Source organism: Pan troglodytes, chromosome 13 (genome assembly GCF_028858775.2).
Source record: "Pan troglodytes isolate AG18354 chromosome 13, NHGRI_mPanTro3-v2.0_pri, whole genome shotgun sequence".
NCBI classification, from domain to species: Eukaryota; Metazoa; Chordata; class Mammalia; order Primates; family Hominidae; genus Pan; species Pan troglodytes.
This window is the reverse complement of record NC_072411.2, coordinates 71189210-71215790: the sequence shown is the minus strand read 5'-3', so window position 1 is coordinate 71215790 and position 26581 is coordinate 71189210. Positions and strand designations below refer to the sequence as shown.

The following is a 26581-nucleotide window of genomic DNA, read 5'->3' as shown; positions in this document are numbered from 1 at the left end:
CTCCTCCCTTTTCAGTGAGCTCTGCCCATCTCTGTGACAACTTCACAGAATTCAGCTGCAAAACAAATTACCGCTGCATCCCAAAGTGGGCCGTGTGCAATGGTGTAGACGACTGCAGGGACAACAGTGATGAGCAAGGCTGTGGTAGGAGGGGCCACAGGGGAGTGGAGGGAGGGACAAGAAAGTGCACATGTCAAGCGCCATTTATTAGATGAGAGATGAGAGTGTATTTCCCATGTCATCTTTTCTTTGTTTACCTCTGTAAAAAAATGGTTGATTCTTCTAATAACATGTTACATTTTTGTAGCATTTTGCAGGGTTACCAGGGGTATTTAATCTGTAGCATTTTAAGTCATGCTGTCATTGAGGAAGACGTTATTAAGATGTTAGAAACTTGTGTAATTTCTTCCAAATGTAGAATCCTTATTCATACTTGACCAGTTTAAATTGTTTCTCTAATTTTATAAATTGGTTGAAATTGGTGGAAAGGGGTTAGAGAAAAGACTTCGTATCTATCTCTAAAAAGGATATTTCCAAATTAGGATATTTCTTATTTGGGGATTTTCATATTCTGAATGTCTCTCTGATTTTCCCTGTTATCTATTGGACATCTGTAGTCTCTCTGGTAACATGGGAAAGCCAGATAAATTAATGGAATTTGTCAAGATTAGTCATAGTCTAACTTGAAACCAAAGCATCTGGAGTATGTGTGTTGGGTTTAGTTGGAAGAGAAGTAAGGAAGGTACTAAATTCTTTTAAGAACACTGAGTCCAATTGACTGAAGATAATATGATCAAAATATTTATTTATTATGGCATAATTTTAGCATCCCATACCAGGCCTTTGTTGCAAATTACAAACCAGATACCATTTCATTCTTTGCACGGTTTCTACCAAAGGGAATGGATCGAGTTTCAAGTGGTAGAATAGGCTCAGGGTAGCTAAAAGAGGGAATGTTGACCATGAATGTTGCTGGCATTCCTCTCTTTGGGAGCTTCAAGAGTGTGCTAATACAATTCTCAGACTGTCTCACAAGGAAGCCAATACTACTTTGTGCATTTCTCTGCCAATGGTTTATGAAGTCTTTGCAATGACTGCTTTGCAGAGGAGAGGACATGCCATCCTGTGGGGGATTTCCGCTGTAAAAATCACCACTGCATCCCTCTTCGTTGGCAGTGTGATGGGCAAAATGACTGTGGAGATAACTCAGATGAGGAAAACTGTGGTGAGTGTTCACAGTCCTATGGTCCTTATGTGCCACCAGAGCTGTGATGTTTGCTTTTTGTCCATAATTCAACTGTCTATGTCATTGATCCTCAATGGGTAGGATGATATCAAGCTGTCTGATCTCTTTCTTTCCACTGGTCAGTACATTTCTACTTTCTCTTCCACTAAAGACATAAGCATCTCCTTCTGAGATGTTTCACATCAAGCTTTTGGAGGAAGGTATTTACTGAAGTATATCTTTTGTGTGTTGAATTTATTTACATCCAACTTTTTTTTCCAAAAGAAGTTGAGGTGACTTATGATAAAGGAAAAATGTAATAAGATAAATAGAATAGAAATAGAAAACCAGGACCAGAGAAGTAGAGGGAGGAAGGGTGCTAACCCAGAGACACTGCTTCTTAAGCTCTTTCCCCAAAATGGCCTTCATAGGAGAGGAGAGAGAACTTGTGTTTGCATTATTACCCTTCCTAGAATAGTTGACTATTTTAGGAGGGCTAATAGTTAAATAACAGGACAGGTTTTAGTTTCTCTCTCCCAGTTGAAGGTATTGACTACAAGGCATTGGATAGGGAGGTTGAGGAAAGGAAGCCAAGAGGCTGAGATCATATCAAATTAGATGGTCAGAACACACTCAATGTGTGTTCTGAAAACAAGCTTAATGAAGCCCTGCCCAGAGTGTATATCACTGACCCATGATATGCGTCAATTTCTAATTGACTAATGAGACACATTCTAACTTTGTTTACCTTTTGGAAGAAAGAAGTGATCATCACTTGCAATAGGCAATGAGAGATTTAGGAAGCTGACTACACCTGCAAATATCAGTTAGCTAAAAACTTATACAAAAGGGTAATCCAATTGGCATTTTGTCTTTTATTAATAAAAGTCAATGTTGAATCCTATAAGAGGTTATCTAGAGTTTTACGAAATAGAAAAAATTAAGATAAAATCAAGCTGGGCATGGTGGAACACACCTGCAGTCCCAGCTACGCAGGAGCCTGAGCAGGGAGGATTACTTTAGACCAGGAGTTCAAAGTCAGCCTGGGCAATGTTGAAAGATCCTGTTTCAAAAAAAAAAAAAAAAAACAGAGAGAGAGAGAGAGAGCAAGAGAGAAAGAGAGATCAGATCACCTTTGGACAAACTTCTTAATAAAGGCCATTCTTTACAGACTCAAAATTAAGGTGAAAGGTCTAGTTTTGGAGGGTGAATGATTTGCCCAAGCACACCTCTGGGGCTTGGGACACAGGAGGGTGCTGGGCACCCAGGGCACTATGGTCAGCTCACAAGATGTCTCCTGTATGTGATTCCTGGTGCACACTCATGGCCAGGTGCCTTTCCTTTCCAGCTCCCCGGGAGTGCACAGAGAGCGAGTTTCGATGTGTCAATCAGCAGTGCATTCCCTCGCGTTGGATCTGTGACCATTACAACGACTGTGGGGACAACTCAGATGAACGGGACTGTGGTAACTGTCATTTGAGAAGCTTACCATAGAATTTTGTACTGTGACAGTGTAGGGGCTTCAAATTAGTGTTTATAAGGCTTTTAGAGGAAAATTATTTTTGTATATGTGTAATATGTAAACCTTAGCATAACACAGTATCTTCTGCTCTGTATTTTCTATGCATTATTCTTAACTTACAGCAGTCTAGATTAGTCATAATTGAGGAAAATAGCAAGGAATTTTAAACATTTAATTTTAATATCAACACTTCTTAGGAGCAGATTTTAATCTGCGTTAGCCTTGTAAACAAAGACGTTGATCTTGCTACTATTCCACCGAAAGTCACCCTAAGGAATATACATGTGCTACTATGACTCTCTTGTGTAGAGATCAGATCATTGACAGAGTAATCCTAAACCCAAAGTAATTTTTATAGTTCTTTACTGATTTGGTGTTGGGTCTCAGGAAAATTAGAAAACATTGAAAATTGGGGAATTCCGATTTCTGAGGAAAAGCTTAAGAGCTGGAGATTATTTAATATTAGGGAGCTAGGTACTTCCATCTCTGTATGTTGAGTGGGGAAAGTGTGAGTTTTGAGAATGTATTAATTTGCTAACCACAAGTTGTGGGTTTGCTGTGAGCCAGTCACAGGGTGTAGATAGGAATGTGATGGAGTAACCACTATACTCCAGGTACCTAATATCTGTCTGAAAATGACAAGGCCTTCTCGGAATGACAATCTTTTCTCTTCAGAGATGAGGACCTGCCATCCTGAATATTTTCAGTGTACAAGTGGACATTGTGTACACAGTGAACTGAAATGTGATGGATCCGCTGACTGTTTGGATGCGTCTGATGAAGCTGATTGTCGTAAGTCCCTAGACACATATGTAGTACTGCTTACCTGAGAGCATGGATATGATAGTTTAGACATCAGTCCGCTGCCGCTTCTTAGATTAAAAGGCCATAAGTATTGTCTGTTCAGCATGCACTGATAATGATCAGTTCACCTGAGTTCTAAGTCATCATAATCATATATTTCACAATGGCCGTTCAAGTGTACTTCCTTGCTATTTTAAATGGAGAATATATTAAGTAATCTGTGCTAACAAAGTATTTATATATTATCAGCTACTATACAAATCATTAATTAGATAAAAAACATTTCAGGTAAAAAAATATTCAAGCAACGAATACATTAGTATAAAGAACTTGGGTTGGGTATTCGAACATATTGAATTTATAGCATTAAAGTTTTTCTCAGTCACACAATGGGGTATAAAAATGATTAAAACTTGAAGGGGGCCAGCCCCTCCACACCTGTAGGTATTTCTCCTCAGGTGGGATGAGAGACTGAGAAGACTGAGAGAGATCAAAATGGAGTTTCTTGTATCTTCCTTTTCTGCATAGACACAGTAACTGTCTGATCTTTCTTTTCCCTACAAAAACTGGAAAGCCAACATGATTACTCAGATTTGAGTCTTTATGGATCACTTGAATAAATGCAAAATGTTTATACATCATTATTGCTGATCCATCAACAGTAACCATCATCCATGATAGCCATCCATGATGGTTATTGTTGATGATGTGGTTGCCAAAGAGACTTTATAAATGTATGTGGGTAAAACCAGTCTTGACATTTGCCTGTAGAGATTAAGTCCAGTGCTGTCCATGCCATGGATGATTCATGCCATTGGAAACTGGGCTCTGACAGCTGCCCTTAAGACATAGTCCATTCAACTTTCAGACAGGTCAAGGCCACTATACATCTTGATGAATAAAGAAGAGCAGGCTGTAATGGCAAGAGCCAAAGGAGAAATAGCAGGAAGCTTCCCCAAAGTAGTCAATTTGTATAATAATTTGAATATGTTTTTTCCCCCATGGCAGCCACACGCTTTCCTGATGGTGCATACTGCCAGGCTACTATGTTCGAATGCAAAAACCATGTTTGTATCCCGCCATATTGGAAATGTGATGGCGATGATGACTGTGGCGATGGTTCAGATGAAGAACTTCACCTGTGCTGTAAGAGGGAGAGAAACGGAGTGAATGGGAGTGGTGTTGTCTGTCAAATCTCAATGTTTCTTACGTGTAGCATGTGAGCCTGGAGAGCAGTTGTACAATTGTTTAGGAATGGACACAGGATCAGCGTTGGTGTTATTTCACTGGGTCTTCCAGCTTCAGTTCTCTCTGTAACCTGAGAAAGTTGGGAAAACCTCCATGTTTTTAAACATATTATGGCCTTAGAAAACAATGTCTCTAAGGGAAATGTTGCTTGAAAACCTAGTATGCATAAATAAAGGCAGGTCTGTTGTGGTTGAAGTCTGAGGAAGGGTAGGGAGGAGGCTGTACCTCTCCTGCTGTATCCTACTTTGGGTGCCCCTGGAAGTACCCTCTCCAAACCCCTAGAGCTTCCTGGAGCACCTTTAGAAAATGCTAAGACTTTCTTAATCTCTACAGTCACTTCCTTTTAACATGGTAATTCAAGGCCATCTAATTCCCTCTTGCTGAATGATGCATATATATATATATATTTTAAACCCTGCTTGTTTGTGAGTCTCAATTCAGGTACATGTCAGTAGCAGAGGAGGAGGGGTATTTCAAAATCACATGCCCTGGCCTCACCCTAGGCTTAGACCTGATGGAGCAGAATCTCCAAGAATGAAGCCTGCACATACATATTTTTAAAAAGCTTCTTAGCCTTTTAGTTTAGTCCCCTGGTTGAGAACTACTGATTTTAATGAAGTGAACGTAAATAGAGTTTGTTGCAGTCATTTTGCTACATGCTTTGAGTCATTGGAGGAACTCTAGGGTAATAGTTCTCAAAAGTGTCTTCCCTGGACTAGGAATGTCAGTGCCACTTGGGAATATGTTAGAAATGCAAATTCATGGGATGCACCCTATCCAAATAGAAATTAAAAATCAAGACCAAAAGAAGTAGAGGAAGGAAAGGCATTAACTCAAAGACCCTGCTTTTTGAACTCTTTCCCCAAAGTGGCCTTAATTTTGTGGGAAAATTAAGGGCCCAGCAATCTATACATTTACAGGCCCCTCAAATGATTCTGATGCAAACTAAAGTGTCAGGATTTTGTGTAAGTAAAAGCCCTTAACCTAGGAGACAAGACCTGGAGAAGCACTCCTGTTGGAAGTTCACGTTGCATCTTCCATCCCCTTTCCCAGCTTCATCACTACTCATTTTTAGCCCAGAGATTTGACTTGTGAAGATGATATATCTTAGTATTTTGTTTCTTCTCAGAAAACTTTAATTAGTGTTCATTATATTTCACAGTTGCATCCCAACATTTTTCTTTACTTGTTAGGAACTAGCCTTGTTTTGCTTTGAACTTCATGAATCTTGAGACATATCTTAGACATGTTTAACTTTCAAAGAAGTCCTTAGGAAATCTCTTCTCTCCATAAGGTAAAATGCCCATAGCTAGTAAAAATAAACTTTGGAGAGTCAGAGACACAGCTACATTAAAAGGTTTCCAACACTGTTTTATAATATTGAACTTGCCTTTCACAGCAAATAATTATTGCAATAGTTCTATTAACAATACTTCCAAGAATCAGCCCTTAGATCTGACCCTTTCCCCTCAACCAATCTTATTATAAGTCTCTCCTCTTGATCCCTGTGTGTGATACCAAGGCAGAAGGAAAATCAGACAGCCCAAATCCTCCATGTGAAAGACAGGCCACATGTGAAGACCACATGTATGTTGAGTTCACTGAATTTGTGGTACATGCATACTGAACCATGTTCCCTGTACCAAACAAGTAGGGGACCTGGGGACTACCCTTGAGTTCCTCACATCTGTACAGGCAGCAGCTAGAGGTCTCACTCTGGACAGCAAGTGTGTCAGGGTTTGATTGTGAGATATCGATTTTAAATGTAAGAGGTGAGGGAATTCAGGAAGGAAAATCCAACACAATTTAAAGCTTCAATAAAAGACTCAGGCGCTAGAGACTCTATGACAACTGCCACCAGGAGGATCAAACAAATGGCTTCCTGGCTGTTAGGATAAGAGCCCGTGTACTGCCAGTCTGTCCAGCCTCACAGCCACCATTGTGCTCCACGCTCCATGCTCCAGCCACCGAGGCCTTTATTCAGGTCCAGAGACCTGCCATCCTCCTCCCTGACTCAGAATCTATGGGAAGTTTCTTCCAAGTCTTCCTCTCCCTAACTTATGTCAGATCACCCCAGTAGATGTTTCATAGTTGTAATTGAATGGTTAATTTCAAAAGTCTGTTTCTCTACTAGAATGAAAGTTCCATGAGGACAAGGACTGGGTCTTTCTTGTTTCCCATCATATCTACTGCCTAGCACAGTGCCTTGGTGTGTACTATACATGTAAGGTGTATCTGCTGATTGATTAATCAAATGAGTAAATGAGTGCATGAATGAAGCAAGCCTGGTGCTGACACTGGAGTATTTTAGATATTGACACTTAGATTCTACTGTTAACTTGTAATTTCATTTTTCTATCTTTCCTTTCAGTGGATGTTCCCTGTAATTCACCAAACCGTTTCCGGTGTGACAACAATCGCTGCATTTATAGTCATGAGGTGTGCAATGGTGTGGATGACTGTGGAGATGGAACTGATGAGACAGAGGAGCACTGTAAGCAAAAGTCAAAAGGGAGAAGGAAAAAGGAAGGACCCCAAGTGGTCTGCAGTTTGGAAAATGTGCCTCTGGGATTTCAGTTTGTTCTATAGAGTTGTGCCCATGACTGCAGATCTCTGCTGACATAATTGTTTACAAGACCATGCAAACACATGCATTGCTTACATGTAACCCTGCCTGTTTCTTCCTGTCTCATTTGAGCATGATGCTGGCAAATCCATTAATTTTTCAGTCTTTGTTTAAACATTTAATAAGCCTTCCCCTCCTCTTTTCTCATAAGAAACTGAGAACAAACACTAAATACTGATTGAGCCACACCTCGCAAATTAATAGTTTATTTTTTCAAATATAAGATTTGATCATTCTTCAGCCTTCAGGAGTCGCTAATTGCTAATCTAGGCAGGTGCCCAGCTGCAGAGATCATGTGAAGCAAGGCAGTACTGGTGTTAACAGAGCTTACCTAATATCCTTGTTGAAAATGAAAGTTCATTTCCCAGAAGAGAAAAGTGATAGATTAGTTTAAGATAGAAGTTCCAAACTGGCTGCATTTAACAATTGAGGCATTGAAATATCTGTACTTTTTCTGCACTTTCAAAATGTTTTAAAATCTATCCATTGAAGGGGAAATTTGACCAATTTTCTGGGCAATTTAATTTGCCTAGAAAAAAGTCAGTGAGGAAAATCATTTCCCCAACTCCAATTATTTTTTCCCCAAAAAGACATTATCTGGGAAAATTAAGATAAATGCCTGATTTCTCCACTTTCTATTTCTTGTATTGATGTGGTCTTAGAATGCTTTGCCACAGAATGCTTACTTCCAACCCCCATCCCAGAGGAGACTGTCAGTCAGGGAGGACTTTGACACTACCACAACCTTCAAGTTCGTATTCCTGTTATTATTATTACTGGCAGAGATAACATTAATACATTATAGCATTAATATGTTTATTTGAGGCATAGCGCAAAAGCATGAAAGCCCAGAAATAAAATATTTTTTAAAAATTTGAGCAGATTTCCCCCTTCCCCAAAATCTCTTTCCATTTCCCCTACTAAAAGTGCCATTTTTAAAAAAATGGAGCAAGACATTTGTAGCACATGGTCAAATCCCAGAGTGGAAAAAAGAATCCATAAACTTCTATTCTTTTCAAGGAACAGGGTTTTAGTCTGGGAAACCACTACCGGTCACCACAGGAAGCAACCTGCAACATTTCAATGGCTTAAAATGGCAAAGGTTCATTTCTTGCTCATGTAAAGTTTAATGACAGTCAAGCAACCCTCCTCCATCCCATAATTATACCATCAGGGACACATTCAAGGTTGCCAAGGCAGGAGAAGATCAACATGGTGGAGGCACACAGCCTCTTAACTTCCTGAGCCTGGAAATGACAGATATCCTCTTGCTCATAGTCCATTGGTCAGAACCGGTCACATGGCCCTGCTCTAACTGTAAGGGAGACTGGAAAATGCAAGAATATGCATTCTCATACAATTTACCCTTGTGTCACTAAATACTCCTTTATTATTTTCTTCTCACACACAGAACACTCTTAACCCCTTCCCAAGGGACATAGCTCATAGTCCATTCAGAAACTGAAATCCAGGACCTCTGGGTAATGGGCAGTAGCCACTCAATCAGTTCCAGATGTGGTTCCTCTTGGTTGGGAGACCCATAAACTAATAAACAATCGGTGCCGTCTGTGCCTGATAGGTAGTGGCGGAACAGGGGCAACACAATAGAAATAAACACTCCCATTGGAAAGGAAGAATTAGAGACTCATGGCCATCACCAATGTATAGCAATTCTGAAGTCCCACTGGGCTGGGATGACACATGTTGGCACAGGACAGTCCTGATTCATGTCGGCTGCCCCAGTGGAATTATGAATAGCACCACCTTCACTTTCAAAAGCACACTGGCTTGGAAAGGAGAGTAAATTACACAGCCACTCTGGGCAGACATTGTAAAGGTCCCTTCTTTGGGGAGTGGAGGGTATTTATTGATTCGCTCATGCCTCTGCTCTGGGAGGAGCTCCTGTGTTAAAATGTCTCTCATTGTTTCTGACTCTACCCTTTGAGAGTTTTTTCTTGTCTATTTTCCTCTTCAAATGAAGAGGGAAAGGGAAATATGCTACCATTAGGGCCAGCACAGCAGCTTTCTCACCCCACTTCTTGCTTATAGAAGGTCAGGAGCCCAGGAGTTGTTTTTTTTTTTTTTTTTTTTTTCCAAGTCTCAAACAGTCATAGTATTTTGGTTTATTTGGTTATATCTTTCTCCCAGAAACATACCAGGCATTTGATCTGTTTGCTTCTAGCCTGTTCTAAAAGTTAGTAACCTGACCTAGTGCTCTTTTTGAGACATAGTTCTCAAATCTGCTTTTTTCTTTGCTTTCTTTCCTTCATAGAGTTCTGTCTGAACTTATTGTCACTTACATCCAATCCATGTAGAAAAATAGATGGGCAGTCATTTTATCCAATGAGGAGGTTTTATTGGGCCTTCGTGTCTCAAAGCCTTTTAAACTTCAGACTTTTACTGTTTGGGATGTAGATACAGGTGGCTTTTCTCACACAGCAAATTTCTGGGCTTTATTTTATTTCTGCTTGTAAGTTAACCAGTTCTTCCCTTAGCTTCTCTCTTTCTTATACTATCTTGCCAAACTCAGGAATGGCAATCAATGCACATTGCTAACATTCTATCTTCTAACCTCGCTCCATGATTGACAGGTTCAGTAAGCGTGTGATCTGCCTTCCAGTTTTTCCGAGGTGATAGCTTTATCAAATGCTTTGACTTTGCATAACATGATCTCAACCTTTCCTGCCTCCACTATCAGTGTCCTTGTTGCTTGCCTCCTGACTGTTAATCCAATGCCAAATATTTTATGTTTTTATTATGGCAGTACTCTACTTCCCTCATCACTCTATGTTATTCGGAGTAATTAATACTAGCTGTTGCAACCAGCAAATCCTGAAGTCTCAGGGGTGTAACATAATGAAGCCTTGTTGAGCACTCATATAAAGGCCAACGCTGGTTTCACAGCCCTCCTGCATCTTGCAGCTGTGCTGCCTGGAACACATGGCTTCCAAGGTTGCTGCAGCAGCACAGGCGACACAGAGGAGGCACGTGTGCTTTTCATTGCTTCAGCCCAGTAGTGACACATGGCACCTCCAACTGACAGTACGTTGGCTAGAACTGGTCACATGGTCCTAATGCAGCTGCAAGGGAGACTGGGAAATGTAGGGAAGCACTTGTTTATTTGGTAAGCACAAACTGTCTCTGTCATAGAAGGAAGTATCTTGCTTCATAAAAGAAAAAGTTTTAATTTTAACTTGTTCTTACATTACAGGTAGAAAACCAACCCCGAAACCTTGTACAGAATATGAATATAAGTGTGGCAATGGGCATTGCATTCCACATGACAATGTGTGTGATGATGCCGATGACTGTGGTGACTGGTCCGATGAACTGGGTTGCAGTAAGTAAACACTTGTTTTTATAGTTCATTGTAGTAACTCAGGTTTACCTAATTAAAACATGCAATAACATAATGTAGACACTGACCACATTTTCTCTTTAATGTACTTTTTGCTTGAATTCCAGTCAAGCCCATAGCTAGCTGTGACTGAGTGCTTATCCTAGACCAGACATTGTGTCAAACATTCTACGTGCCTGGTAGCAATCTTATGAGTTAGGTGTTATTATCTCTTTCTTATGTACAAATGAGCAACGAACTTAGAGGTTAAATGAATTGGCCAGGTCTTACTGTCATTAAGAGGTTGACTCAGGATTTGAACTCTGGTCTGTTTCACTGCAGAGCACATCCTCGTCCCAGTCCACTGGGTGCCTCTTAGCACTTTAAGGCTACATATTTTGTTTATTAGTCTGCACATTACGGTGGGAGGATGGGGGAGGGATAGCATTAGGAGAAATACCTAATGTAAATGACGAGTTAACGGGTGCAGCAAGCCAACATGGCACATGCATACATATGTAACAAACCTGCACATTGTGCACATGTACCCTAGAACTTAAAGTATATACATGAAAAAAATCTTAAGCCGAATGCAGTATCCTTGGTACTTGAAAATCCTTCTGAGGGTGTTTGATCAAGAAGGGAACGCCACAGGGGACCTGGGAAGGGACATTGATTTTTATTTTTAAAGTTGAGGGAGTGGCTGGATGCAGTGGCTCATGCCTGTAATCCCAACACTTTGGGAGGCCGAGGCAGACAAATCACTTGAGCCCAGGAGTTCAGGAACAGCCTGGGCAGCATGGCGAAACTCCGTCTTAACAAAATACACAAAAATTTGCTGGGTGTAGTGGTGTGCACCTCTAGTTCCAGATACTCGAGAGGATGAGGTGGAAAGATGGCTTGAGTGCAGGTAGGGGCTGCAGTGAGCTGTGATTGTGCCACTGTACTCCAGCCTGGGCAATAAAGCAAGACCTTGTCTCAAAACAAACAAACAAACAAACAAACAAACAAAAAAGAAAGTAGAGGGAGCACTTTGTGTAGGAAAAGGATGATGAACATAACCAAGGAACAATTCTAGCTCAATATTTTGATGGAAATGTTAAAATGACATGTTACTAAGTCACACCTTTGTAGTCCATTTATGACTCATAAAGTGCTTTCACATACATTATTTAATGTGTTACTCAAGTTAGCCCCATTGAGTTGCTTTTATTGTCTATGTAATAAAGCTCAGAGAGCTTAAGTAACTTCCTCGTGGTCACACAGAATGTCAGAGGCAGAATTGGAGCAGTCACGTAAGTCCAGGTTAGGAGGGCTGGCCTCTGGATCCCTGCCACTAGCTGTGCCACTTTGGGCACATACTGACCTCTCCAGTCTTTGGTTTCCTCACAGGAAAAAGGAGGCCCTTCTCCAAACTCTAGGAGCCTGTGACTTAATCATCCTAGTGAGCTCCATGTGCTTTCAACTTCTTGGGCTCTAATTGATTTTTTTCTGAGGCATCCAAAGGATTTTCTATCAATTTTTCTCCTGCGTGAGTTACAAAGAGGTGTGAATAACCAGCCATATTGAGTTGGCTTGCCATTTATTTCACATACGTTTTCTGTGGGACTTGGAGTTATTGACAGAATGAAGTGACTTGATAAAATATTTTAAAAACCTGAACATGATAGAATTTGCAAAACTGAATGGCAGGTGTGGGTTCTTACTCCCAGAGACTGATAGGTGGCTTAAAATAGACTACAGTACTTTCTTTTCAAATGGCATTTAATTAGTAGCAGGTTTTTTTTTTTTTTTTTAAGGAAATAAGTAGCACAAGCAATTCAGGTATGGAAGCAGCTTCTCTTTTCAGATATTAAGTGAATATGTGATATGGAATTCAGTCTTATTTCTCTGGGCTAATAATTTGAGGCATAGAAATCTTTTTTAATATACTAGTTCTTGGGTGCTGTTAATTTATTTGCCTTTGTCTTTTTTCTCCTTCCTCCTGTTCTCCTTCTTCTTCTTCCTTCTCCTCCTACTCCTTCGTCTTCTTCTTCTCCAAAAGCATCATTGAAGTGTTTGAGACACATTGTTCGATTTTTTAAAATTGAAGGTGTACAACATGACGTTTTGATATACTTATATATAGTGATGTGTTATAATCAAGCAAATTAACATATCCATTATCTCACATAGTTATCTTTAAAAAAATTATTTTTGTGGTAAGAGCACCTAAAGTCTACTGTCTTGGCAAATTTTTGGGAATGAAAATACATCAGCATTTTTTCTAGCACCATTCAGGTATAAAGGAAAGAAGTTAACCTCAGGTTGCAAATATTATTTATGTGATCATAAAGATAGATTGACTTGCTGTTTCTCTGGTAGTTCTTATTCCTTCTTCATAAAATGGAAAGTAGGGTATTTCTTTTATAAATAGAGTGCCATATGTTTGGGTTTGGGGAAATCAGTTATGTGGGTTAAAATGGTGATCATTTTCAAATGAAAACAATGATAAGAAAGCCCTCACATTTTAGGAAGAATCCTACAGTGTCGTGTGGTTTCTGCTCTTGTTAAGGACTCTTGCTTCACAAAAGCGTGACTCATTTAGTGGATCACTTGGTCCAGAAATTCTTGACTCCTGGGACCCCTAATCCCTTTATAGATTTCAGAGCTGGGAGGAAATTACAAAGTCTAGTGATGCATGTGAGACCCACGGAGGTTATGTGACTGGCTCAATGATATCCAAGTTAATAAACCTAGGTCAGATTCATTTAGCAATGTAGAGGGGATATCACTGCTAACCTCACAGAAATTCAAAAGACAGTAAGGAAATACTATGACAAATTTTATGGCAATAAATTAAACAACTTATGTGAAGTGAACAAATTCTTAGAAAGACACAAAACTCTGAAAATGGATCATGAAAAAAATAGAAAATCTAAATAGATGTTTTAACAATGTACAGTTGTTAAGAGCTCCTATAATAAAGGCTGGGATCTTTATTATAAGACTTTCATGCATACAGCTTTGAAGTCTGCACTCCAAGGGCAGCATTCCATTGAATTTCATTGTACTTTATTTTGGTTATTTTTCTTTTTGAAACCCAGTGTTTTTAATGTACTCAGACGACATATACTGATATGATCATTTACCCTAAAGGACTCTGAAAGTGATTAAGTTCACCTCATTGCATACTATGGAAAACAGATAGATATAAATCTATTTTGATTTGAAAGAATTAAACCAGGAGATACCACAGTCTCTTTGGCTAAAATACTCAGAAGCCTATGACCAGGAGACTTTATTTGAGAGGTAGATGAAGCTTAAATCCTTAATGGAGATAACCACTGCCTCTCTTTCCCCCATTATCACTCAGTATCTATGTTCATCTTTGCCAGTTTTTCTGTAAGACCTAGGTTTGGGGATAGATGGAGGATAAAAGAAGCAAACTGATAAGAATGACAAGGACGAAAGCCAGATGGCTTGGATAGATACTGGTAGAGACAAGATCTTGGGGCAATGATGAACAATGAAGTGTTAGGGTAAAGTGTGAGCTGTTAAAAGTCTGTCTTGGAACACCTGGATCAGAATAACAGGGATCATTTATATGGGCTCTACAAAAATAAACTGAGTTTTGTTTTTTTTTTTTTTACTGTGAAAGTTCAATAACAATCAAAAGTAAAAATCATTTGAATCCCATCACTAAAAGAGAACTAACCTTTAAAGTTTGGTGTATTTTGCTGTCTTTTTTTTTTTTGCATATGTATATGTAAGAAATATTTCTTAGTATTTTGAAAAATTAAGAAATATTCTATACTAAATGGAGTTTTTCAATCTTTTTTTCAATTTATTATAGGTATTTCCCATGTCAAAGTATCATTTGAAACTATAAATTTTAATAATCACATAGCAATTCATCATGTAGATAATCATAACTTATTGCTTCTAAGATGTATTTTTTTATATTTTAACATCTTTGAAACCAAGATATGTATCTTACAATTAATAACATGTCAGTGTAAGTTCCAGACATATTCAATTTTAGTGTTACATAAAGTAATGGTGCATCAGTAATGTCTTAGTTTTTTTATACTATAACATAATTTATTCCCTATCACCGAACATACATTCAAGTTGTTTTCAAATGTTCTTATTATAAATATTGTTATAATCCTTAAACGTAAATTATACTGCATATTCCTTCTCAAGGGAAAATTCATTAACATGGAATAACTGGGAAAAAGAGTATGAATATTTTTAAAGTCCTTGGTGCATACATACATAGTACAAAATTTCTTTCCTTGTGTATTAATTTATGGCTCTAAGAGCAGTTGTATGATTTAGAACTCTATGTATTTTACTGCACCCTGGTCAACACTTGATATACATATATATATTTGTGTGTGTGTTTGTGTGTGTATATATATAACCAATTGGTCAATGTTAGGGAAATTATAGTCTTCTTAAAATTTTATAATTTCCTCCTATTTGTAACTTTGTTCTAACCTATCTGTATCCATGTCTTTTATTTATTTATTTATTTATTTATTTATTTATTTATTTATTTATTTATATCTATCTGTTATCTATCGATCTATCATCTATCTCTCTATCTATCTATTGATCTATCTATTTGCAATAGGATTAAAGATAGTAGAGCAGGTGGTAATAGCTGTAGAGTGTCAGGCTTCATAGTTGTGCAGTCCAGAATTGGATGCTCTGAGGATAAGCCTAGGAGTGCTGCATATAATGTGAAAATTGCCTCAAAGTTTTAGCATTATATGCATTTATCTAAACGGTATTCAGACCACGATCAGAAATAGGAATCCTGACTCCCCCAGTGCCCTCTGTCCTCTCAAAGGGTTATGGAAAGGGGTCATCTCAAGATGTCCTATAGTTGGTTACGAGTAGGTGCTCCTTTTGATACACCACTTGACTGTTATTTGTGGCTGATCTGGTTTGTAATGCTGGGATTTTGTTTTTCAGATAAAGGAAAAGAAAGAACATGTGCTGAAAATATATGCGAGCAAAATTGTACCCAATTAAATGAAGGAGGATTTATCTGCTCCTGTACAGCTGGGTTCGAAACCAATGTTTTTGACAGAACCTCCTGTCTAGGTAGAGTATATTTTTTCCAATTCCTGTTTAGGTGAACTTTACATTTAAGGTTCTCCACCCACTCCCCTTTATTAAATAAATCACTATTTAATTCCCTTAATGGTACCATACTCATGGTTTCATGGTTCTAGGTCATTAAACTACTCAAGAATTGCTTTCCCCCACCTGCATGCATGCTATCTGACCAGTGCCTACCTAAGTGCTTGTCAGATACTGTGTGCTCAGTAGAGTCTGTGGAATTGATTTGAATGATGAAGGCCTTGGTGATGATGGCTGCTTATTGCACCAGTGTGTGAAATCAAAGTTAATTTAAAAAACAAACTAGGCTTACTTTCTTCATTGTAAGTCAAACAACCAACACGTATTTATTATACACCTACTTACGCCAGACATAGATGAGTTGTAAGGTATGGAGTCAGAAGGTAGCTTATCAAGATGGTGAGTGATGGGCATGATTTTAGGTGCCTTTTAGTATTTGAATTTACTGTTTCTAATTCATGATATGTCATAGTCAGAAGATTGTAAGAGTTCCTTTTGGACTTGAAGCTTAAGAACTCAATTGAAAAACTAAATCAATGACTCCTGTTCCTGAAGCTGGTTAGCAGAAGTGAAGAGACACCGAACAATACAACAAAACATATGCCTTCTGAAAGGGAAAATGTGCTCTGCTATTGCAGAGTCATAGAGTTTAAATCCTGTCTCCATTGCTTATCAGCTTTGGGACTGTGGGCTTAATCGTCCATACCTCTTAAAGTCTTTTGGCAAGATTAAACGAGGAAAATATTTGAAAAGCATGTGAAACAGTATCTGAAACTTAGTGTTTCACAAATGTTTGTATCATTGCTTATTTTCTTCTGTACCCTTCTCGGTCCTCATTGCTGGTGAATATGGGTTTAAACAGAAGCAAGATCTCTAAGGAATGGATGGGAACAGATGTTGCGTATTTGGTTTTATTTTGCCTACAGATATCAATGAATGTGAACAATTTGGGACTTGTCCCCAGCACTGCAGAAATACCAAAGGAAGTTATGAGTGTGTCTGCGCTGATGGCTTCACGTCTATGAGTGACCGCCCTGGAAAACGATGTGCAGCTGAGGGTATGATGGGTTCATGTTGGGATTAATTGACTTTTGGGGAAATAAATACTGCTAAGTACACTCTACGAGGACAGAAGCTTCAGCTTCTCATAGTTTTTCTTTTCTTTCTTTTTTTTAAAACTCGCCAGCTGCTTCTCTTCCAACAGCTCTTTAGTCGCTCCTTCTCTCTCCTCCCCTGCCAGCTTAAAACAATAGCTACATCCCCCAAGAAATATGTAGCAATTAAAACAAGAGCCAGGTGTTACTTATTATAATGGATTTAGCCTCTTGTCTACCTTGATAAAAACTTCAAAAAGTGGACAAGATGTCATCTTTCTTAAGGCTCAAACAACAACAAAAGGTTGCCTATGGGATGGTCATCAATAAAAGGAAGGTAACAAGGCCCTCTAGCTCCCACTCCACTGAGAATAAGATTTGAGGCCCAGTAGTCCAAGAGGGCTCGTGAATTGGGGCAAATCAAGGACATATCCCTTTTGTATTGTTCATGGACTACTGATCACAGGCAGAAAGGAGTCTGGCACAGTCATAACTTCAATCATGAGTTTTACGTTTTAGGTTGATGCCAGTGTCTGACAATCGGGCCTGATAAAAACAGAGAAAGAATGTAAGTCAGATGTATTATACTCCAAATTCCAGAGGCCTGATCTAAATCATCATATCCTAGTTAAGAGGCATGGGTCTTTATTTTGAATTTGAAGTTTGTACTAGAGTTTAAGGAACTTGATAAGAAAATAGCACTTTATTTTGTAAATTAAGAGTAAATGGCCAAAATGGCTGTTCAATTTCTTCATACAAATTGAGCTTTTAAAGCATACATTTGACTAGCATACTTACATATTTTACCCTCAAAACACTGTTGACAGTGAATGAAAACTAGAGTGAAAGCATTTGAACAGTTGGTCTGGTAATTAAGCAGCAATTTTTTAAATGTTTAAATCCTTTAACTAAGGACATGACTGAAACAAATTGGAATATTCATATAAAACATAATGTCAAGATAGAGGAAATATATAAAATGAACTTTTAAAAGTTACTTAAATTGGATTCAGTTGACATTATGCAAGTAAATTAAACTTAACAAATTCTAGACAGTGCATCTTGGGATGAGTCACCATTAAGTAGCTGCTTTAGGTTAAAAAAATTAAATCAAGGACAAGCTAGGTTTATTTTGTCATTAGCTAGGAGCTAAATTGGGTCATAGAGCTGATTACCTGCTAAAAAGAATCATAAAATCTGTCAGGAAACAGTAAGGAATGAGACTTTTCTGGTAAACTTTTAGTAAGACTATAAAAGTATTTCTTCTGTGAGATAGAATGTCTGCAGTCTTGTCTGTTTTGATGTCAGTTAATAAAAACAATTCAGTGAAAATGAGGACTCTATGTAGGGTTCTCAGTCTAGCTTTGTTCCATACTACCACTGAGTACAAAGAATAAAGAACTGATAATGTCCCTAAGAGACATATTAGCTTTCCACTTGAAGTGGAGAATGTCAAGTCACGGATTTTGTAACCCAGTTGGATAGTCAGCTTTATTGATTAACAGAGATAGTCAGATTCCTATAAAAACTCATGTTCTTTAAAAAGGGGACAGGTACATACTGTGCATTTTATATCCTACTTTATATAGGAAAGTATAATTCAAACAGATAAAGTAGCCCTTTGTTTGTTTACAGGTAGCTCTCCTTTGTTGCTACTGCCTGACAATGTCCGAATTCGAAAATATAATCTCTCATCTGAGAGGTTCTCAGAGTATCTTCAAGATGAGGAATATATCCAAGCTGTTGATTATGATTGGGATCCCGAGGACATAGGCCTCAGTGAGTATAAACTTTGGCATCTTTCATTGATATTAAGTGACTTTATAGAATTTTAAGGTGTTGACTTTTAAAGAATTTATTGTTTAATGAGTGAATTTTGTTGCATTAGTGGAGGAGGAAACTCTTCCAATCCAGCATGCTCCTGATGCCTTAGTGTGGCCTTGAATCCCAGCCAAGCTTTCCTGATTTCTTTCTAAAACTCCTCCGATCACTGGGGTTTATCCTTTCTGGACCATCTCACATCTTCTTGTATTTTGAAATTTCCTTGTCCTTGATACTGCAGATCTTGTTCCTTCCTACCATTGTACACCTTGAAAATTTCTACTCAGACCTCAAAGACCCAGTTTAATATCACCACCTCTGTGACAACTTCTATCACTCCTTCTGGCAGAGTTCTATGATTGCTCACCATGAATCTATGTCATTTTATGGCACATGTTACTCTAAGTTATATAGCTAGTTGACCACATAATATCTTTCTATCCTCTAGACATCTGCTTTTTGGGGACAAAGCCTGAATCTAATTTATCTCTAAATGCCTAGCAGCTGACCCAACATCTAGTACACTCTATGTGGTAGTTGATCAAAAAATTTAGTTGAATGAAGGAAAAAGATGAATAATGCTTATTGTTGAATCTCTCATGGCTCTATCTGGTGTTGGGGGAGATGACAGTAGGGTAGGAGTCAGAAAACTTGTCTTCTGTGCCTGTAAACTTATCTTTTATGCCAGTCTCCCTTATCTACTAGCTTTGTGATCCTAAATAATTGTAACGATTCTCTGAATCTCAATTTTTTTTCTACAAAATCAAAGTAGTAATCTTGTTCTGTCTGCTTACCTCTGAGAGTTGTTTTGAAGATTGAATGAGATAGTAGATATGAAAGGCTTTGAAAACTATCAATAACTATGCCAATGTAGGATTTATTATTGGTGTATTTTCACACATATTCATGCCATACAATACACTTTTCAAGAATGGTGCATACCTAGGAAAGCAGCAGGTGTCCAGTGCATCCCTCTACAGTCACAGTCTTCCTATGCTTTTAACATGCCTGCTGTCCACCATCCTTCTGTCTGTATATAAAATAGGACTTCTCGTTGACATGGCTTCTTTATTGCCTCTGATCTTAAGTATGCTTTCAAATTCTCAACAGCCTGCCCTGGTTTATCTCTATACATTCTGTTTTGGAAACTAGAACTTGATCCTAATAAGAGTAAATAAGCACTTTGTTGAAATACGTTTAAATGAATCACTTTTAAATAGAGATGACTAAATCTCACTAAGTTCTCAGTTGAAGCATTTGTAGCTCATAGCTCAAGTTTGATAGGTTTTAAAGTTTGATTATACTGATGTCATTGAATTATTCATATTATAACAACAGTGAGGAGGGAGGTAGAGATGTCAATAAACGAACAGTACTTCACCTGATTAGACCCCTGTTCTTCCTTTACTTGATGCTCTTGACATGAAACTGACCTGTGTGTCTTCCTCTGTAGGTGTTGTGTATTACACTGTGCGAGGGGAGGGCTCTAGGTTTGGTGCTATCAAACGTGCCTACATCCCCAACTTTGAATCCGGCCGCAATAATCTTGTGCAGGAAGTTGACCTGAAACTGAAATACGTAATGCAGCCAGATGGAATAGCAGTGGACTGGGTTGGAAGGTAAATTTGCCATACATTCCCCCCTTACCTGTTCTGTTTTCCTGGTTAGAGTTCTCTACTGCACTCCGTGGGCCATGAGTGAGTCTGGGCCTGGATATGAGTACACTCAGCCATGGGTGCAGCTGGGCAGTGGTTGGGCTTGCTGAAGCCCCAGCAACTACCTCCACTTACCCCAGCATGTCATGGAGACATTATCATATCCTGTATTCTTTGTGGGCCATGAAAAAAATTGGGAAAGCACCCAGGTCAATATCTGGATATAGATATTATATCTAGGATATAATAGTGAATATTATATTTACTATAAGTGAATAGCATTCTTGCCAACAGAGTTCTGGATTCCAAAATTAACTTTCAGTATGGCAGCACTGCTCATTTTGTGAAGAAATGGGACAGCCTCACAATTCTCCCAGCAAAGCAGTTGAGATGAAACTTTTTTTCTATGGTAGTTATCTTGGGGACAAACAATCCACATCTTGTGTTTTTAGCAGGCTTCTAGTTAAAACAGATTGGAAATTTGACTAAAGAAGTCTTTGGAATTGAGTTGATAGAGGTGTCAGTCTCTTCTGTTCTTCTAGACCTTCTAGTGGCCCAGGGACCAGAGCCACACATTTTGGATGGTTTTTAAGTAGAACTTAAGTAGGGTTATCATCAGGTAGGTGTGTGAGGTACAAATGGATGTGGAGAAGTTAGTAAGCTCATTCTTCAAGGAAGAGGTTTGCACTGACTTACATTGGTGGGAAAATGATTCCTTGAAAATGAACTAATAATGCAAACATGTTTGAGGGGGAAGGTTCAGGAGTCACTACTCTCCTGGAGAATGGATAGTTATTTTCAGTGTAAATTCTTTTTCACCTTTTAAAAAATGTGGCTGGTGTTCCTGGAAGAGCATCTTTGAAGAAGCTAATTGGGTCCCGCTGTGCCTGCAGGCTAACAGGAGACTCATTTTAGCATTTTCAGTCAAGAAACAGGGCCTTAGAGTACTGTTGCTAGAGTCAGGAACTCAAAACTCCAGACATTAACACTGTCTTCTGAAAACCAACCAGGGAATGGCAGATCTGTCTTCTTGTTTGAAGTTTTACCTCTTTCTCAGCCTTAATGAATAAGAGAATTAAGAAAGTGGTGGAACTTTTTCTGCTTGTAAGAGACTGAGACCTGCAGCCTCAGAAGTGGAAATAAGGCAGGACAGTCTTGCCGAGTTTGTTATTTTAAAAGGTTGTTTCCACTCATCTTTGAGCTGACACCAGGTTCCTATTGATTCTAACGGGGCTCTTTCCTGAGGAGGAAACAGACTCATGGGCAGTCAGAGTTAAGGCACCAGCCCCACCGTGCCTTATGACTTCTACCTAGAAGCCCATGTCTCATAATAATGCCAGTCAGAGGCCAGTCTGACTGCTGTGTCTATGGTAGTTATCTTGGGGACGAGCAATCCACATCTTGTGTATTTAGCAGGCTTGTAGTTAAAACAGATTGGAAATTTGACTTTCCTGTTTAGTCTTTGGAATTGAGTTAATTCCATTGTGGATCCTGCGTGATTCAGGTGCTTTGGCTGTTGGGCAGGAGTCCCCTCAATTCCTTACTCTTCCAAGTGTAACCTGCCAAACATGTCCCCTTGGCTGTAGTTCCCCCAAGAGAGGGGGACTATGGTCTGATGATAGGTATCTGAGCAGCTCTCTCACCAGCCAAACGAAATGCTCTCATCTTCAAACCTCTTACCCAGTAATGATTACTCTAGGCTTTGCAGTTGTTTAACTTTGTCCCTCTGAATTCAGGCATATTTACTGGTCAGATGTCAAGAATAAACGCATTGAGGTGGCTAAACTTGACGGAAGGTACAGAAAGTGGCTGATTTCCACTGACCTGGACCAACCAGCTGCCATTGCTGTGAATCCCAAACTAGGGTAAGTACTTGGAGAAGTCTTCAACATCTAGATATTTCTCCCTGGATTCTCATCAAATTCCATGTTTCTTATAATTTTTTTTTCCTAGTTTAACTGAAATTGTCCTTCAGGTTTCTGGGAGTAGCGTCTATGACTGTTTCAAGAATTATAACATGCCCTTGAGATAATATAGAACCAACCATTTCTGATGGGGAAATTCCTTTAGAACACATCTGAGAATCTTTCTAGTTACATGGATTCCTTGCCAAATCAGAGCTCTGAACTCTAAAGTTCTTTGTGGATATAACTGTTTTAAGTGAAGGTTTCAACAGAATTGTTTTTCCTTTCATTTGGATGTTTTAAAGTAACTCATTCATTGAAATCCAGCTAGGGATTTGGTCATATTTCATTTAAAAATTAAACGTTTATATCCAAAATATATAAATATTTAAAATGACACATGTATAAATATATATTATCCATTTGTAGAAATATTCCAATTTGCAGTTTATCTATAAATCATCTCAGTGTAAATGAGAACAAGTTTTGTTATTTTTCTCTACATTTCAAGACATTTATTTGAATAATCACTAAGCTGAAATGACTTGGTATTTACATATTAGCTTAGCCTCAGAATAGTGACACTTTAAAAAAGTTTTTTGAATGACCCCAAATAATTTTCCTACTTGGGCAGGACCAGTCTAGCCCTCTGTAGATATGCCAGTATTTGTAGGTAGAACCCTAAGAGCTGTTATTACTTTAATTCTGTTATATTTCATATGTTAAATCATACCCTCAGAAACTCAGCAATGAAATATGAAAAATACTTGACTGATGAGATTAACCTGTAATGAGGACTTGTCCTCAGCATTAGTCATTGCTGCTTATATCTTATCTACACAATATATTAGGAGCAAAGAGATGCAGTGTGTTCTATGGTGTGAATGATGTGACTGTTTCCAGTGTGCCGTTTAATTTTTTCCTCTGTAACTAATGTTTAAATTCATCTGATATTATGATCATACTCTGATATCCCTCCACTGTTTTTTTCATAGAAATTCTTTTTTATTTTTTTATTTTTTTGGAGATGGAGTGTTGCTCTGTTGCCCAGGCTGGAGTGCAGTGGCATGATCTCGGCTCACTGCAACCTCTGTCTCCAAGATTCAAGTGATTCTCCTGCCTCAGCCTCCTGGCAGCTGGGATTATAGGCACCCACCACCACACTGGGCTAATTTTTGTATTTTCAGTAGAGACAGGGTTTCACCATGTTGGGCAGCCTGGTCTTGAACTCCTGACCTCAGGTGATCCATCTGCCTCACCCTCCCAGTGTGCTGGGATTACAGGTGTGAGCCACCACACCCAGCCAGAAATTCTTATTTTAGTCTTTGTAATTCCTTTCTCTCTGGAATGGCTCAGTGTAGTCCTGTGAGGGATAGGAAGTAAGAAAGGAGTGAGAAAGGGTTTCACTGCCTAAGGCCTGCAGACCCGACCTACAACCTCCTCATTTCATGATCCATTTGAAAGGCTCATCATCCATAAGTTTTATAGGCATAAGCATATATGATGTGTTGAACCTTCTTACAGCTTCTGCGGTATAAGATCTGCCAGTGGGTCCAAAGGATGATGAAGATGATAACTACTGATAATACCAGCAACAGCAATGAAAAGTGCCAACATTTATTATATTCTTGCTGTGTGCCAGCTACTCTGCTAAGTGTCCTACATATATAAACTCATTTGAATTGTACAAAGGATCTATAAATTAGTCATAGGTTTCTATCCCTTATTTACATAGATGGGTAAAATAACACCATGCTCCTTCAGACAGCAACTGTTGACTATAATATAAGACAGAAAGGGAGAATTGTCATGAGGACACTGCTGAAAAACACTGTGATAGTTCTCCTAGCTTACAAGCGTTCAGGGAAGCTCTATGGAGAAAGTAGCACTGAACTGAATGTTGAAGGTTGGGATCCACTGGTAGTATAACCAGTGACAAAGTATGTGACATGTGAGGTCAGTGTGGGTGAGAGTGAGAAGGGCCACTTCCCAGAGAAAGTGGGACTGACATAGAACCTGGATGGATGTCTTGGGTACTGATAGGCAAAGGAGCCAGGCCGGCTGTTCAGAAGCTCAGGGAATAGCATAAACGAAGTCATGGAGGAAACAAAAATCATTCTGTGTACCTTTTGTGTGTTTTTTCCATTCCATTCCCTACCTTTTGTTTTTTTAGTTTTGAGTATTTCATACTTTTTAATTTAAATTAAATTGAATTAATTAATTTACTTATACAGACAGGGTCTTGCTCTGTCACCCAGACTGGAGTGCAGTGGCATGATCATAGCTCACTGCAGCCTTGAACTCCTGGGCTCAAGCAGTCCGCTGCCTCAGCCTTCTACTTGCACACCACCATGCCTGGCTTATTATCTTTAAGAAAACGGCTTATATAATTCACATATGGTATGTATGGTATGATACAACTTACCCATTTAAAGTGTACAATTCACTGGCTTTTGGTATATGCAGAGTTGTGTATCCATCATCATAATCAGTTTTAAAGCATTTTCATCACCCTACAAAGAAACCCTGTTCCTCTGAGCCACCATTTTCCTGCCCTCAGTACCTGCTAATCTGCTCTCTGTCTCTATAGATTTGCCTATTCTGGACATTTCCTACAAATGGAATCCTACAGTATGTGGTTCTTTGTGACTAGCTTCTTTCACATGTGTGTCCTTTTTAATGAAAACCAAACAAGGTGGTATTTACCAGTTGTTGAGACTTTAAAGGCCCCTGGCTGCATTTTTTCCAGAGCCCAGTTTGTCTAAAATCCACACATTCGTCAGTAGAATTTAAAACTTGGCCTATGCCTGATGACTGGTTTAGACTACAGGCTGCAAAGCAGTGGCTGGTGGGCCAAATATGGCCCATAGGACATATTTGGCTGGGACAACACAGAGCTTTAAGATTTTTTTTTTTTAACATAGCGCTGACATTTAAAATTTAAGAAAAGAAAGAAAACCTGTATTTCTTGCTCTGGAAATCAGAGGAACGGATTACACTGGGTAGGTCTGCCTTCCTGGGCACTGACAGGAGCTCTTACACAGGGTCTTGCTCTCCCCATTACTTGATATTTACAACCAGGATCTCTCCTCATTCATCTTACATACCTGTTCCTCTCCAGGTATTTGAAATCATGCAATCCCTGGTCTAGGTAATTCAATGTCAGATCATCTTTGCTTACATAGACCCTTGCTCTACAATTAATTATTAATTGGATGCAAAAGACATATTTAAAAAGAGTTGCTGGGTGTGGTGGCTCACTCCTGTAATCCCAACACTTTGGGAGGCTGAAGTGGGGGATTGCTTGAGTCCAGGAGTTCAAGACCAGCCTGGGCAGCGCTGGTCAAACCACGTCTCTACTAAAAACACAAAAAACTAGCCAGGCATGGTGGCACATGCCTGTAGTCCTAGCTACTCAGGAGGCTGAGATGAGAGGGTCGCTTGAGCCCAGGAGTGTAGTGAGCTATGATTATGTCGCTGCATTCCAGCCTGGGCAACAGAGTAGCTCCATGAAGATAGAAATCTTTGTATGTTTTGTTCTCTGATAGATCCCAAACACCGAACAGTGCCTCTCACACAGTAGGCCTTCAATTATATTTCTTGAAGAGTGAACAGCTTTCATAATGCATTTTAAAGGGTCTGCATATCCATCCGTTGGCCAATTTCTATTAAGGAGGTGCAGTTTTCTAGAAGGATAAATCACACATGCTCTTGTGCCCCTATTTTTGCTCCCCATCTTCTGTAAAATATAAAACTGGTGTCACTGAGCACCCAGGTCCCTGAGATAAACAGTTGGTTTCCCTGTAGGTAATGCCCTGTGCTCTGCTGTAGTGGAGAAGTCCTACCAGGTGAGATGCTACAGTGAAGAAATCTTCTGTTATAGGCTTATGTTCTGGACTGACTGGGGAAAGGAACCTAAAATCGAGTCTGCCTGGATGAATGGAGAGGACCGCAACATCCTGGTTTTCGAGGACCTTGGTTGGCCAACTGGCCTTTCTATCGATTATTTGAACAATGACCGAATCTACTGGAGTGACTTCAAGGAGGACGTTATTGAAACCATAAAATATGATGGGACTGATAGGAGAGTCATTGCAAAGGAAGGTTAGAAATTAGTTAGAAAGTAATATATTAAATTAATAATTAACATATTTCTAATGTCTTTGCCTGTTTTCTCAAGAAGGAGCCCTGCTCTTAGGAAATGGCTTA

The 26581-nt window shown here is 39.0% G+C and overlaps 1 protein-coding gene across 5 annotated transcripts in view; it reads left to right on the top strand.

Annotated features, from left to right (window-relative positions):
- LRP2 (LDL receptor related protein 2) overlaps positions 1-26581 on the top strand; it is a 232678-nt gene that overhangs the window by 186586 nt on the left and 19511 nt on the right. For 4 of the 5 annotated variants that reach the window (XM_054679929.2, XM_515882.7, XM_054679933.2 and 1 more), the window contains 13 exons: positions 16-144; positions 1106-1225; positions 2574-2690; positions 3423-3539; positions 4560-4697; positions 7171-7293; positions 10637-10765; positions 15728-15859; positions 16825-16956; positions 18628-18771; positions 20267-20432; positions 22205-22333; positions 26256-26476. In XM_054679929.2, coding sequence (XP_054535904.1) covers positions 16-144; positions 1106-1225; positions 2574-2690; positions 3423-3539; positions 4560-4697; positions 7171-7293; positions 10637-10765; positions 15728-15859; positions 16825-16956; positions 18628-18771; positions 20267-20432; positions 22205-22333; positions 26256-26476 — 1797 coding nt within the window. Of the gene's footprint in view, positions 1-15; positions 145-1105; positions 1226-2573; positions 2691-3422; positions 3540-4559; positions 4698-7170; positions 7294-10636; positions 10766-15727; positions 15860-16760; positions 16957-18627; positions 18772-20266; positions 20433-22204; positions 22334-26255; positions 26477-26581 lie in introns of those variants that run through there. The other variant, XM_054679932.1, reaches the window with a different exon arrangement.